This window comes from Perissodus microlepis, chromosome 20, assembly GCF_051167445.1.
Source record: "Perissodus microlepis isolate ML-2025 ecotype Zambia chromosome 20, ASM5116744v1, whole genome shotgun sequence".
Lineage (NCBI taxonomy): Eukaryota > Metazoa > Chordata > Actinopteri > Cichliformes > Cichlidae > Perissodus > Perissodus microlepis.
This window is the reverse complement of record NC_140480.1, coordinates 14745235-14761352: the sequence shown is the minus strand read 5'-3', so window position 1 is coordinate 14761352 and position 16118 is coordinate 14745235. Positions and strand designations below refer to the sequence as shown.

At 41.4% G+C, this 16118-nt stretch overlaps 1 protein-coding gene across 5 annotated transcripts in view; it reads right to left on the bottom strand.

Moving 5' to 3' along the window:
• Window positions 1-16118, bottom strand: part of tns2a (tensin 2a) — a 60339-nt gene that overhangs the window by 27578 nt on the left and 16643 nt on the right. For all 5 annotated transcript variants that reach the window (XM_084918296.1, XM_084918297.1, XM_084918298.1 and 2 more), the window contains exons 2-3: window positions 13047-13152; window positions 12863-12900 (exon numbers count right to left, since the gene is read on the bottom strand). In XM_084918296.1, coding sequence (XP_084774422.1) covers window positions 12863-12900; window positions 13047-13152 — 144 coding nt within the window. The remainder of the gene's footprint in view (window positions 1-12862; window positions 12901-13046; window positions 13153-16118) is intronic.

The following is a 16118-nucleotide window of genomic DNA, read 5'->3' as shown; positions in this document are numbered from 1 at the left end:
GAACTGCCCGTCCTATTTTAAGATCACTGATATCACGCAGGATGCAAAGACAAAACCAATGCACATGATAAACACAGCACAAGATCGAGATGTCCTTGAGTGCCGAGTAATTACAAGAACAACTCATTTTTGAGAGTGTGTTTACAAAATGTGAAGCATGTGCAAACGCGAAGCCAGATATCCTGGCTACACAGCTGGAGGAGCACTGAGACAGAAACGCACACACACTTGGAATGACACATCCGATTCCCATGTCTGTTATGGGCCTACAGGTCAATGAACTGTGACCAAAGGAAGCAGGGGCTGAACAGCAGCCCTAATGAAGGGGGCTGAGGGCCACAGTCAAGCTTACGTAACATACGACAACACGTGTGCACGCACACACATACGCAAAAGGCAATGTTCCACCGAAAGAGCCCTTTTTGGACTGTTTATTTGGACACAGGAAAAGGGCAAGGGCTTGTGTATATCTCATTGTGCACAAAGGGGAAGTTACACAGGCCCTGAACCCAGGGGGCGTGTCACCACAGTGACTATGTGCTGCGGAGTTTGTGTTAGGCGTTCTTTCTTTAGAATAAAGTGCAGTCTCTTAGTGTTGCCTGTGTGTGACACAGACATCAGCAGGAAGGCAGAGGAGCAGACAATGAGCTAAATTGAGGGACAACGTTGTTTGATAAGTTGCAGGAAACTGGTTCAGGTTTAACATCGGCTATCAAATGACTAACTGGACAATGTTCCTGTATGACTCACTCTAAGAATTAATGTTTCTTTTCCATGTCCACAGGGGACTGAATCTCAGATCTTTTCCTGTGTACTTTTTTAAAGCTGAGTCTGAACCCACTGCATCAAAAGGCAGAGTTTGGGCTGGGCCAGGATCTAATTTCGCTTAATTCCCTCTGGCTGGTGAAGGTCAGTTTCATTTTAAAAGAGTCTTTTTTCCCTTTTTTTCCCTCCCCCAACTAGAGCAAGTGAAGCAGCACATTTTCTACTGTGTGGTCCATTCTGCTATTCTTAAATAACACAAAACAGTCTTCTTACAGCCCCAGTCAAATATATCTTTGGCTCTCACGTGGAAGAGAAATGATTCTTTTCATATGTTATCAAATTCTCTTTTCGGGACATATTCTAAAGCGTTTAAGATAGACACTGCCTGCATTAATTTGTACATCCCTTCCTTTGGGTGTGGGTTTGAACTCAGGGTCAACGTTCAGGGCTCAAAATTTAGGCTACTATGAAAGTGCCAAAAAAAAACCCAAAAGCGCCATATCTGAAGGTTTAAAAATCTAGTTCATACGTCGGCCATTTTTTTTTAGATACAGGGCTGAACAAGAAGATCTGAGATCTGTCCTCTCACACAACTCTTCCATAAATTTCTTCCTGTTGATGGATATGGATGTTAGTATTTGTTTTTAGATGAATCGATGTAAACAGTAAAAATAATCTGTTAATATATTCTATCCATTCCTCCTCTTTTGCTTCTCGTGGGGGAGCTGGAGCCTATCTCAGCAGCCAGGTACACCTTGGACAGTCTATTGCAGGGCTAACACAACCATTCAAACCTGTAGGCAATTTCGAATCACCAGTTAACCTAACCCCACTAACTGCATGTCTTTGGACTGTGGGAGGAAGCCAGAGCACCTGAGAGAACCCCTACAGACACGGAGAGAAGATCCAAACTCCACCCAGACAGATTCTGGTTGAATGCTGGATTCAAACCCAGGACCTGTGAGGCAACAGTGCCAATCACTGCACCACCGTGCCCTATTACAAATTACTTTATTTTTTTGAATAAGTGACTGTCTTTATGTCTGGATATTCTTTATGTGATGAGTCATTTTAAGCATGAGGCCTGACCAAACTGTACTGTCCACACCTTTGCTCAGTTTTTCGTACATTTCAGACACTGTCCATAATTCAGTCTCATAATGCAGAAGTTGACAGTCGGTAGGAGGGAACAAGATGGTATTACTGTTACCATAGCAAGTGTCAGTAAGCTGTTTAGGTCTGGCGCTGGAAATTTGGGGGAATTCTGCAGAAATGATGATCTATAACATGAAAGACCATGAAAGGATCTTTAATATGGTCAAGCCAGTATTATACAGTACAAATGTTGTGCATCTATTCACGTTGTGTAATAAAATGCAGTACAGTAGTTCCATCTCTTCTTATTAGATCATCATTCAAATATTAAATTATACTTTTAATCGCTTGAACGTGACGTCCAACGAGTAATGCCACAGGTTTAAAGAAAGATATAAAATTGTTGCTGTTACTGGAACAAAAAAATGAATAAAAAATAAAATAAATTTAGTAGTTCAACAAGAAAATCAAAGCCTTATGGGATCATCCAATGCTTCCAGTTTGCAGTCCTGGAAGTGATCCACACTGTTTCAGATTTCCATTTGTTATGACTACAGTTGCTCGATTTTCACCCCGCACCCTTTAGTGCTTTTGTTTCTCAAAGCAGGCTGTACCTCGTTTTGGCGCTTGCGCACTGGTTATCGACTTTTCAAAACCATTTTCTCAGTTTTTAGCCCTCTGCATCCCTCTCTCCCCCAGTGCCCAGTGAAGGGGCCTGCTGAGGGTGGCCGCTAAGCCAGAACAAACACACCACACCGCACCAGATTCCATCTCCCCAGGCCAACACTTACGCACAAACTTCCTGCTAACAGACCTCCACCCATCACTTCGTTTCTCTTTTCATCCTTCTTGCATCGCTTTTCTCCTACCTTGTTACCTTCTTATCTGCTCATTTATCTCCTCTTCCTTCTTTTCCTTTCTCAGCTTGCTCCCTTTATTTTCCACGCTTATTCACTTCCCTCTTTACGGTTTTGTTTTTCTTCTGCTTCCCTTTTCTTTTGGTCCATATCTGTTTTCCTCTCCAGCTTTTTAACTTCTTCCTTTCTCTTTCCTCTGTTTTTCTCAGTTCTACTCGATCAACTTTCTCGTAATCGCAGACTTTCTTCCCTTGGATATCCTCTCACAATCCTGGTGTTTCCTTCCTTTTCTTCTCTAATCTGTTTCTGACAAAACCATTCCTGTTTGTCTTCCTCTCACATCTCCAACTTCCGTGCCTCCCACTACTTTTATTGGAATCTTTTTATTCCCTGCACCCTGCTTCTGAACTTCTGACTTTCTTACATCTTTACAGTCCTTGTCTTTGTGTGTTTGAAGCAAAGGAAAATCATAACGAGTGACAAATGTTATTAAAATGACAAAAATCAATATGCCTACTCTGTCTTACTAATATACTTGCTCTCTGTACTCTATCATGTACACACACTCAGTGAAATGCTACCTGTTGTTTTGCCTCTGCTGCCTCTTTTCAAATGTGTCCAGCTGATGATGTCCAGAAACCTCTGACCTCCATAACCCTCTCCACCATCTCCTTCTGCTAGCTCTCCATCTTCTTCTTGCCTGTAGTGGCCCTGGCTCCTAAACCTCCCAACTTGCCCTTTGATCCATCAAAGCCAGAAAAAACATAGTAAATGAATAAAGCACAGGTCTCTCCTCTCAATGCATTGCTTAAGAGCCGTGGGCTGTGACAGGAGTAACTACAGAGTGAGCTATTAGCCTTGGTATGTCATTACCGTAAGAAACAGCGTCAGACACAGTCTGTACGTGAATAGCTACAAGCTAAAGTACTTTTTTTGTCGCTTGTAATATTTCCTTGCATATAAATAACCAGCAGTGCCTTTAAGAAGCACACACAAGCAACAAGGCCATACAGTAGCACTCACTGCTCATTCTGATACATCAAATGAAGCAACGGAAGTTTTACTTTCAATATTTTTCATCTGATTGACATTTAGCTGAGTACTTGGTGACTGTTTTTCTCTAACCAATCCAAACCCAGAACATCGGGGTTTTAGTATTCTCCCAGCAAATGATGCTATCAGTCTGAGGCATTGATAATCGTTGATTTCTAAGGCTGCTAGCTGGGAACATTTGGGCTTTCTTTCCTTGGGGTATCCTCATGAGTGCTTCTGTGACTACACGTAGCCCTTCCAGCTCACAGCAGATCTGACAGGAAGAGCCCTGTTGCTGCCAGCTGCAGGGGGAGTTGGAGTATGTCCCACTACAAAATAAGATGGGGAGGCAGCTCAGTTACATTAATGACCACTACAACAACACCCTTGCCATCAAGCCTAATGGCAGCAAGGAAAATCTTAAAATACCATGGTGTTCCCTCAGGTAATGTTGAACGGGAAAACATCAAATCAATGGATTAATGCAAGTAAGATCAGTGTGCAGATGAGGAAACTGTGGACAAAGTTCCCCAAGCATATAAACCCACAGTGACACTTAACCATGACTCAAGGGAAGCAGTGGAGACCTCAAATGATCGCAGATGTTAAGGTGTGGGAGCCATACCAATTCTTTGTCTGTAGGGTTTTTGCAACAGACACCCAACAATAGATCTGTCTGTTGTCCTTATGACAAACCAACAAAAACTACGTCTATGAGCAAAGCAAACTGTACCAACCAATCCAGACCCCAATCAAGCCACATCCAGCTACATATGAACGCTGCTCTCATGCACCATTTCCTTTGATGTTAAGCCTTAGGCCTAACAGGCTCCTCATTCCTTCAGCTCCCTTAGGAGAGCCAATCAGAGGACACTGATGAAAGCAGCAAAGATTCAGCTGTCGAAGCCAATGCTGGCTGTGACCTTGTGTGCTTTAGTGATCACCATCATCACTTACATCAGTGAGCGAGCCTGAGAAGAATGCAGGGGGCCTTATAAAGTGATGTATTACACTCATATGATCCCAGAGGGAAACCTTTTTCAAGCTGTAAGAGAAATGCTGATGAAACATCGAAGCACTTACAGAAACGAGGAAGCAGGACGGATACAGCAGCAAGCTTGAACTGTCTGTGTTCATTTGCTCAGTCTGACATTTTGTAATAATAATTTATTTTGATTTTTTTTAAACAAAAGCTCCCTTTAATGCACTTAAGGGGGTAATTACACAATCCTTCACTGATATACAAATACAGATATATAAAGTTCACCAAATTAAAGCACATCATTGCACACCAGTTGTTTTTACTATAGCTCAACAAAAAAGGTCAGTTTTTCAGGGCTTATTCTGTTATTGTGCGCAAATAGAAATAATTTACGCTTTCTAAAGAAACTAATAATAACTTTGTCCTCATCTGTAACTAACGTAAAACTGACACACAATACTGGCTTTTGTTTTAAGACAGTTTTGGCAGTCACAAACACAGATGGTCACTCTTTAGCACAAACCTGCCTGACTTATGCTATGGCACTTTTGATAGTTACCTGGCTTAGCTGTATAACTGCCCTTTAAATGCAACCCACATGTCCAATGCCTCTTAATCATCACAAGATGGTCTTCATGAGAAAACCAGAAACCCGACCTAACTCATGAGGGCTTCAAGACCATAGCTAAGCAAAAACAACACCTATAGGTGAAAGACTTACATCCAGCAGACTTAGGAGTGCAATATTGTGCTTGTCTTTATACGAGGCCATCTAACAAAGCATTTGTGTTTTCCTTCCCCCCTCCTCACTCTTTGTCTCTTGTTCCCACACTTTATTTTGACCCCAAAAGGAAAGAAAGAGGTCTCTGTCTATCACGGTTACATTTTCGGTCCAAGCAGCTGAGAGGGCGGCCGAAGATCTCATAGGTCACATGGGTCCCTGTGGTGGAGCTTTTATGACCAAGTGGGATGCAAATCCCTGTTATGGATTTTGAGGTTCTGGCTACACAGACTAAAGTTAAGCAGATGGAAAACACAAACAGGAATGCTGCTTGTACAGAGGGTTGCTAGGTACATGCTCAAGGTTAAAGCGCACACACACACACGCGTGTGCACACACACACACACACACACACACACATGCGTGTGCACACACACAGCATTCTCATCCACCCATCTTTAACGTCCACCCAACCCAAACAAGCGCGGAGAGCTTGAAGCTGGATAAAAATAAACATGGGTAAATAAACAACACAGGAAGGCCGGGGTCATGATGTGATTGGGAGAGATCAACAATGGAAAAACCTCTTGTGAGCCAACCGATGTGGGGCATCATTACAGATCTTCATTCCACGTCTACGCTCTGCGGCTGGGCGCCGTCTCTCATTCATCTTGTCGATAAGCAGGCACTTGCACAATTCCCAAAAGCACAGTGTCTCCTCCTCTTTCTATATTTGCAGTCTTCGCATATGCACAAAAATGCATTTCCATTCTTCAGATGGGCAATGTCAACCACCGTTTTAGGACCCATCTCCTCCTGCACTACACCACAATTCACAAAATAGACGCCACTGTGGTCACAGTCTTCCATCTCTTCCTTTGACTTTTGTTTTTTTTTAGGTTTTTTTCAGTTATTTCTTTGAGGTCTGGGGAGGTGAACTGACTGGGTACAACAGCCAAAAGAGGCAAGACAGGAAAACCCAATTAAACACAGGCACACATATGACAGACCCCGGGGGAAAGTATTTTTTCAACTTGGTATAAAGATAGTTTTTGTCTCTAAGAACGATTTACTCTTTTATACCAAATGTACAAAAGTCCATTTTTCTTTCCTAATTTAGTTTTAAGTGTTGATATTATTCAGACATGTTAAAATATAATGTGGACAAATGTTTCTTTTTACACAAACAGTAGTAGAAACATGAAAAACGCATGCAGCCATTATACGACTAACCTTTTGTCAGCCAAGTGAGTTGTCCTATAGCAGCCACCGTAGCTAGGATTATGCACTTTGATTGGGAGGGGTAAGAAAACAGAACTCACCTGATTCAATCTGCAATCTAATGACATCTAACAGTGAAAATTTTATTGTAACTTTCAAATTAACAGGCGTGCAGATACAGGCAGTCCACGCCAACAGTGTGCTCAGCCTCATCTGTGATCAGGGCTGGACTGGGATGGCTCCTTTAACCATGAGCAACTGCTAGTAGCTAAAATGTAGTTTTTAAATTGTCACATACTATAGATGTTTTTTACGCAAACATGAAATTGCCAGGGCCGATATTTTTTGTGCCAGCCCAGCCCTGCCTGTGCTAATTCATGGACCCATTTCTTTATAAGTGAAAAAATACAAACACACACACACACACTTTGGGATTTTTAAATAATTAGAAAAATTGTGTATTAGACAGGCATATTTAAACAGATTTCAGATTTTATAATCAAAACAGATGTGAGCTGATGATGGTGGTAGAAATTAAAAAAAAATATATATTTTTCATCTTCCTATTAATTGTTGTACGAAAATGATTGAAATGGTTGAAAAAATGGCAAAGTTAAGGCTGTAAACTGTGAAGTCGAGAATTCACAGTCATGGTCTATCTTATGTACAGTTAATAATTATTCTCTATAATAGTCTTGGGTCTTGCCCTCACTATAAGAAGGCTCCTTGAATGATGTATGAAATACCAGATACAAATGAAGTGAAGTGAAATATGCAAAAGTTCTGAGAACAAACCCATCGGCCAATTAGAACAGCTTATGTCCTAGCTAAGACACACACGCACACACATGTACGCATACACACACACACACAGAGTGGACTGGCTTAGTCACAACTTGGCTAAGTAAGCTGTCATGCTTATGGTTTTAACTCTCATCAACAACGCTTACTAGCTCCTTCTCTCGCTTAGTCTGCACTGGACACACACACACACACACACACACACACACACACACACACACAGGAACTGAAAACATGCCAACTTATCTCAGCAATTACCAGAGCTGTCTGTGATAAAGTTCGTTGAGTCAGAAGAGACGGTCATGGTCCCAGTGATGTTAAAATGATGCAGTTGGATCCTGTTATCCTGAATGACTCATGCTGACTACACGAGTATTTAGTGAAATACTGGAACTGCAGGGGGGGAACCAGAGGCCCCGGCTAGACGCCACAAGAATGACTTGCTGCTGATGTCACTGAGGCCCCCCAAAAACAACCTACTGAAACAATTAAAAGGTTTCTTACAGTAAACTGCTGCGATGGATATTTCTTATTTAAGCCTCCCTGTTACAGGAGACTGCTTAAAAGCATGCTGCAGCTGGCATGCTCTAATAGCAACGAGTGACATATTCCTATAGTGACAGGAAGTCTGTAGAGTAACAGGGATGTCGGGGTCAGCTGCATGTTGGGAAAACAGGGAATCTGGTCGACTTTTTGTTTCTGACATTGCTCTAAAATTCCATCCACTCATCGCTTCTGTTAGCCTGCAACTGCTTGATGTTTTTGAGAGTGTCACGTTAGTTAATGCAAAGTTAAAAAAGGAAAGAAAGTGGCAACACAGTCTTTTGAATCCTTCAGGAAATTTGTCACAGGAGAGGAAGTGCGCAGAAGACACTTCAAAGGGTTCTTTTCCTGAAAGTCCTTCTATGTTTTGAATTTCCTTATTAGAAAAAAAGAGCCCTGAGGAGCACAAAAGCAACCACAACTGTCTTGATGAAAGGCTCAGAGAAACATCAGGCGGGTTATGTTGCTCTTCTCCCCCATCCCTGCGTCCTCCCCCACTTCCACTCTATCTGTACTTGATTGTACATCCTCTTCTTGTAAAGAGAACAGCAGGCAATGCAAACGGCACACAGCTTAGCCTCATGTAAAATATATTTTGACATGTTCAGCGGATGAGAGCTGTGACAAGGACGAGAGACAATAAGCAATCCCAATATGTGGGGGGCGGGGCCAGAGAGTGTAATTACTGTGATATGCAGCCCCACTTTACCAGCATAAGCATACACCATCTGCAGGACGACTTACCCCTAAAACAATGAACTTCCATTCTGAAATGTTTTCCTTTACTCACTGAACTGCAGTCACAGACAGCCAGTGGTGAAATAATACTTAAAACATGGAAAGTAAATAACGCTTATCTTGTTCTGCTGAGAAATCTTGCTTCATGTGGATGAAGCAAAAAACAGCAGTACAACAATACACGCATGAAACTGTGAAATGTGCAATTTCATTTATATTTAATTTGCAATATTAGGCTGGCAACATGTCCAGAGTGTACCCTGCCTCTTTTCCCATGGCAGCAGGGATAAGCTACAGCACCCCCATAACCATTAACTGGATAAGCTGAAGAAAAAGTATTTATGGATGGATGGATAGATGAATGGATGGTTGGCAACACCAGTTAGGAAAAAATGTTATCAGATTTGACCTCTTATGACCTTATACGAAGGGTTTAAACAAAGTTAAAACTTTTAGATTGCCTTTGGTTTCAGATGTCAATTCAAAGCACAGCTCACCCTTTTGTCTGCTTACAGTAAGAAACCATCAGCAATCTACAGGAGCTCTTGTTAGTCAGCTCTGTTTTGTCTGATACAACACATCTGGCAGTCAGCCACACATCCATTGATCCTACCTGACTGATCACTGGTGGGCGTGACTCGGTTTGGGAACCAAGTAGTTAGCCAGCAGCCCGTAGTTTGACCAGCGGAAATGCCTCTTCTTGCCTAATTAGCCCAGACGGGCCGGTCAAATCGTCACGGGCTGCATTTCACTAATTTTAATCCTTCCTACTCCCACTGTTCCTCTCTCGCCCCCTCTCTCTTCTCTCCCCGCCATCTCCTTCCCCACCACCCCCTATAAATTCCCTTTGGACTAAATTTTCCACTTGGGATCAAAGATAAGGGAGACTATTCACTGAGAGAGAACATGCTGAAGTAAAACTGTTTATGGCCTTCTGCTCGTCTCTGTGAGAGTCTGTTCTTTTTAATAGAGACAGAGATGAGGAAGCTGGAGGCTGCTGACCTCATGGGCAAAGAGCAGGGAGCAGAATAACTGAAATTAAAAACATGCAGAGTACAATCACTACCAGTCAATCTTTATGAGATGTAGGTTTATGATTTCTTTTTTTCCCACCGTCACAGAGCTGAATTCTACTCTGACAACATACTGAATGGTGTGGTAAACAGAATGCCTTACAGATGACAGACCTCCAGAAGTGCTTAGGCGTGTGTGTGTGTATGCAGGAATATCACACACATACAAACACAGACACACACAAACCGGAGAGGAGAGCTGGGCGATTCAAAGACAATGTAATTGTTAACAAAATCAACGTGAATGGCATGCAAAGCAACTGAAGCCTTGATCTAACATAGGTAACTACACCTGTTTACCACAAACCAGGTGACACGTATTAGCTTATTCAGTTTTATTCAGTTTGCTGTGTCTCTGTCTTTACTTCAAATATCTGAATTCACATTAGGAAAGACCAATGCCACTCCTTCATCCCTCCTCAAGTCTCTGCGTTATACGTAGGGTTAGATAACAGCTAATATGGACAGAGAAGCCAGTCCTCCACACCCTCCCTTATCCGACCTCTCCCTTCCTGGGCAGCAGCGATGGATATCACAGTTTAACTCCCAGTCAACAACCACACATCAGACAGTTATAGTAAGGCTGTTTAAGAACATCCCGATCTTTGTTTTTTTGTAATTAATCTTAAAAATATAAAATATCTGTGGAATAATCAACTTTTTTCCTAATAAATTGGAAAACACTGGAACATTTCTCACCATTTAAAATATGTACTGCTAAATGAGGAGCATAAGTAGCCAAATTTACACAAACATTGTAATTAATAAGTCTTTATTTACATTTTTCCCAAAAGAATTGTCGCTCGTCTCCAGAGCAAAGGGTTAGGGTTTCAGTTCAGGGCTAGAATTGTGGTTAACAAAATCACATGACAAGATAAACAAGAACACTGACACAGCCTTTTATGGCTATACAAACACATAGCGCTCTAGCTAGCACCTAGCCTAGCTTAAAAACAGATTAAATCTCTGATTATGTCTAAAGGTGAAGTTAACAGTATCTCTTAATTAACCAGTGAACACATTGTACTGCATTTTGTTTGACTAAAGTCATTAAAAAGTAAAGTTATATTTTAAGTTGTGGTTTTACATCTAAACACAATCATGCTAGCTGTGCTGCTATAATGCTATGTTGCATTACTTTTAAATTAAAATAAGAAACCAGCTGTGTTACTGAAAACTCATCTAATCCTTGAAGTTTCTCTTTGACAACAACGCATACAGACAGACAGTTCCTACAATGGAAGAAAACAAATACTATTTTTAGTCAACCACAACATCAAAACCATCTTCCTATATTCTGTAGGTTCTCAGCTCTGACTGCGAAAGCATAGACACAGATAAGGCCTGTTCCTTCACCTCTGACAGTTTGGAGGGGTAGTTCCACTGGTATAGGAGACTACTGTAGTCAGTGATGTGGTGCAGCAATATTTTAGGTGGATAGTATGTATCAAAGGTTGTTTCCCAGCAGAGCATTCCATTGTAAAGACATTTTTGTTGTTCTTTGTTTCACCTGTCGGTGGTTTTAATGTTGTGGCTTACTGGTCTATGTCCACTCTAGAGTCATAACCAACCTATAACTCCGTGCGACCAACACCACAAGCTGTCCTTAAAAAGCTGATTTTACTTTTTTATTGCGTGTGCTGTTTCAAAGCCATCCTTTCATCTCTGAACTCATCCCCAAGGCTCTCCGCAGATAAAAGACAAGAGGACAGAGGGATGCTAGAGGAATGATGCTCGTCTTTGCCACATGCCTTCACCCCTTAGCTTTATCTCCGTCAGCTGCTGCCTGCCAAGGTTCCCTGCCTCAGCCTTCTGCACCTTTCACATTCTCCCCCTCAGCATCACTCTGTCCATTCATTATGCCATACTTCCATCAATGACTCTTTCACAGAGCCAGCAGTGTGGTGTTCGAAGGAAGGCTTGCAGCTTACATTGAGGAATGCAAATGAACAGGCTTCTTTTTAGAACGGCTCCTGAGATGTCTGCTTTTATAGAGATACTGTCATGTGCCTATACCTTTATTTGAGGTAAAAGTTAATCATAAAGTAACATTACCTTTCACTGTTATGCTTTATAAACTTGTGGTATTTATTTAGCACGTCGTTAAAAAAAACAACAACAAAAAAAGAAGTCTATTTCATATTATTATCACTCCCATGATCCTCTTCAGCTCAGAATGTGACAGCATTATGTTTGGACAACCCCAAAGAGTTTCCTTAATGTCATTTATCATTTCAGTGCCTGGGAACTGGCTTAATGAGTACATGCAAATGCATTTAATTTAGTGACCTTAACAGGAGTCAAGTTTACAGCAAATAATATCTGTATCCATCTAAGTTAGACCTCTCCCCTTGCTCTGGCCATTCAGAATATGTAATTTTTGTTCTTATGAAATTGTTCTTCTAAAAAAACAAAGACAATAATCATTCAAATGACACGTCAAAAACTATTCACATTTAAAAAAGACTAAAAGTCATTTTTATCTTTCTCCAAAACACAGTGTTGGGTAGACTTGGGGTTAAGAAGGGATGCTAATAGTAATTATTCTCACAAAAAATTCATGTGTTGTTTGTTTAGCCATAAGTGCAAAGCCCCAAAACTCATCAGAAAACTGAACCAATATTTGGGATTTTTCTTTGAAAAGCTGCTGAAGTAGCCTTCACCTCAGTGTTAACCCCGTCTTTGCAATCAGGGGACAGGAATCTTGTTTTTCTACAAAACATCAGGGTTAGGATGAGGACTTAGCCTTCAAGGTTAGAACTGTTGCCAAAGTATTTGCTGTCAATCAAGCCCTAAAAACTGGGCTCTCTGATATAACCAGCTGGCACTAATTCTACAATTGGATGCCATGAAATGTGAATAACAAACATCATGGAAAACTGGCATTTATCCTTGTTGTGTGCAGTTTTTTGTGAAACATTAAGTAACATCAAAATTTCCTCTGTATTGTAATTTTTGTGTTTAGTGATACAGAATTTATTTTTCTCCATCTAAGTCAAGCCTGAAACTATTTCCTTTGGCGGTCGATCCTTACCTTTGCCTCGCACTTCCTGTGGGTGGCTGTTTTGCATACTGAGAAAAACACGTCAAGTGGGAGGGGGAAAAAAAAACAAAGGTTAGGATTAGTGACCTTACAGTTGTGTCCAATTTCTTTCTTTGGTTTTATTTTTAATAATAACCAAATTAGTGGGAGAAAGTCAACACAGGAGCACTCTCACCTCTGCAGAAGGAGCCCACGTTATCGACGCTCTGCCGACACACGCTGCACTGCCGCTTCTTCTTGAAAGTCTTCTCCTTGAAGATGTGGGGCTCTCCTTTGCCTGCCTGCTCACAAACACACACATAACAAAGGTTTACACTGTGTTACATGCCTAATACTGGACTAGACATGCTACTGTTAGAAACACTTAAGAGTCCTTGTTTAACCTTCATCCAAGAGTTTCGACTTGGCAGACGTTCAATGTTTTCAGTCAGTCATCCTTACACCACCTATAGCAGGGGTGTCGAACTCCAGGCCGCGACGGCCGGGGTCCTGCAGGTTTTAGACATCCCCCTGGGTCAACACACCTGAATCAAATGATTAGGTCGTTACCAGGCCTCTGGAGAACTTCAAGACATGTTGAGGAGGTAATTTAGCCATTTAAATCAGCTGTGTTGGATCAAGGACACATCTAAAACCTACAGGACACCGACCCTCGAGGCCTGGAGTTCGACACTCTTGAACTACAGTCATTTCACTGCAGCGTCCAGTGTAAATTAATTAATTAGAGACAAATAAAAGATAAAATAAAAGTTGGGTGAGTAAGTTGGTTATAACAGTAGCAGAAGCTTAAAGTTTTAACATGCAGACTTGTGTATGAATGAAGGTGCTTCTTTTACTCCCTTTGCCTCTCAAACTTCTGTTCTGGTTGTGTAACTGTCTTCCAGTAATAATCCATGAGATTCCCGCCCATAACCAACTCTAATCCTTAGTGTGTGTGTAAAGATTTGTGAAAAGAGAGGGGGGGAAAAGCAAACGTATCGAACTAGACAGCTAATTAAAGTGAAAGTACAAGAAAATCCCATCTTTTCTTTCTTATGTTTCCAAGTGTACATGTATGTGTGTTTGATTTCATGCGTGTGTGCCAGTGTGGGTACATTAATGTGTGTCGTGTTGTCATTTCCACCCATGGAGTCTTTGTTTCTCAACATGGGATCAAATCTGCATATGACTCTGTGGAGGTTTGCAATACGAATCCATGGGCCAAGTGTGAGGATTGCTGCATAATGGGTCTTATCTGACATCAAATACGAGTCCCTCCCCCCCCACACATACACCGAACACGCACCAGTGCTGTCGTCACCCAGAGTAAACAGCTATATTTAAGAAAGCAATCGTGCTGCTAACGTGTCCATAACGTGTCCATAGCCTTGGATAATTAAAGTGATACAGAGACAAAAAGGGTTTTGTTGCCTCTGCTTGTGCTTTTACTCCTTGGCAACAAAGAAAGGGAGCTGTTTGCACACTTCTTCCATTATCCTGCTTCCCTGGCTCTGTTCTAGGGACCGGACAGTGTTTGGACAGCTGCCTCGCCTGGCATCACCCTCGTGCCTGCTGTGTGCAGCGGCTGCTGGCCTGCTGCTGTACAAGTGTACTGCGACCGCAGCACCTTGGATGGTGGAGGAGGATAGGGTGGGTGGCTCAGGGGCTGGAGTATGTTATATAATAACACATGGCTGGAAAAGCTCATCTTGCCAGTACTTGTGGGTGACGTATCATTTTAAATGCTGGGACTTTTTATTTTATTTGACTCATATGGTCTATTCTTGTTGGTGCTTTTATCACATTAGCAGACCAAAATCCACTCAGATTTCATTACAGTTTAGCATCATCTTATCAAGTCCTGTTTTGACGTATCTTCTGACTCAATACAATGTTGAATACAACAAACGCTCCTTTGCCTTTCCTCATGACCAGTCTTGCTGCCTTTATGTAATGCACATTCTATTTCTATTGCTTCGCAGTGACATTCAAGCCCACTGACAAAGCAAGTTAGTTAAACTCCTCCTGGACTTTAGCATGCATCTATGAAAGTATGCAATAGACCTTTAAAATATACATTATTGTACACAAGGGGGCCTACACTGAAATTTAAAAAAGCAACTAGTTACTGTCAGCTGAACCACAGCGGTGATGTGGGCTGAGAAATAAACACACTGAGGAAAGGCTGGCAGCATTCTTCCTGTTCCAGACACAATCAAGACCACTATATAGTCCCACCACAGGCAATCATGGTCAGACAGTGATACGGGGCTCTGCTACTGAATTCTTTGTTAAGGTGTTTAAAAAGCCTCTCTCAGGCGAGAGGACCTGAGGGTAAAAGCATGAAAACCAAGAAAGTGTAACAAAGGCAACACAATATGGTGATTCTATATGCAGAATAACCTCTGTGTAACAAGAACAAGGGCAATGAATGGATACCAAATGTTTGAAGTGTGGCATTTGCTTGGTTTTAAGATTGCTGATTAACTCGCAGAGGTTCCAATGTCCTTCTTCAAACTTGGAAGCAGTTGTTGACCAAGCAATCTCATCCCAAGGATCATTTAGTAGAACAAACGCATGCTTTAAGCCAACACGGATGAAAAGTCTTTCAAGCACTATGTAAAACATGACCATCTGCAAACTCATTACCCATGTGATCACAAGCTTCAGTCATGGTACCAAGTTGACTTGAAGTGAGGTGGTTTGGCACGCTGTAATTATTATGACTCGTCTGTTTGCTGTTAAAAGCAGCAAATAACTGCTGTTTCATTAGAGCCCACAATAGATGGCACCATATGCCTCCAACAGAAGAGACAAAGATAATAAATAGTAATCGAAAAGTTAAATATGTGTAATATCTTACTGTAAAAATGATGTTCTTTTACAGTTGCACACAGCAGCTGCTACTTTTGTTTATTAGCCAACTTTCCTTAAATCAACACTACAAGGATGCAGAGGTGGGCGATTCAATTCAAATATCAATCTAATCAATATCAAAGCCAGTAATGATATCATACTTTCTATCCTCTAAGTCCAGGATGTAACCCACTGAATTGTGTGAAATAAATTATGTTTTAGAAATGAAACATTATACATCAGACATACTCTAAAAATCAGCTGTCACACGTCTGTTTTATCGATATCCTATAGCAGCGGTCCCCAAACTTTTTTGCACCACGGACCGGTTTATGTCCAACAATGTTTTCACGGACCGGCCTTTAAGGTGTTTTTTCTAATAAATTCAACAAAATAAAACCAGTACCGGTAC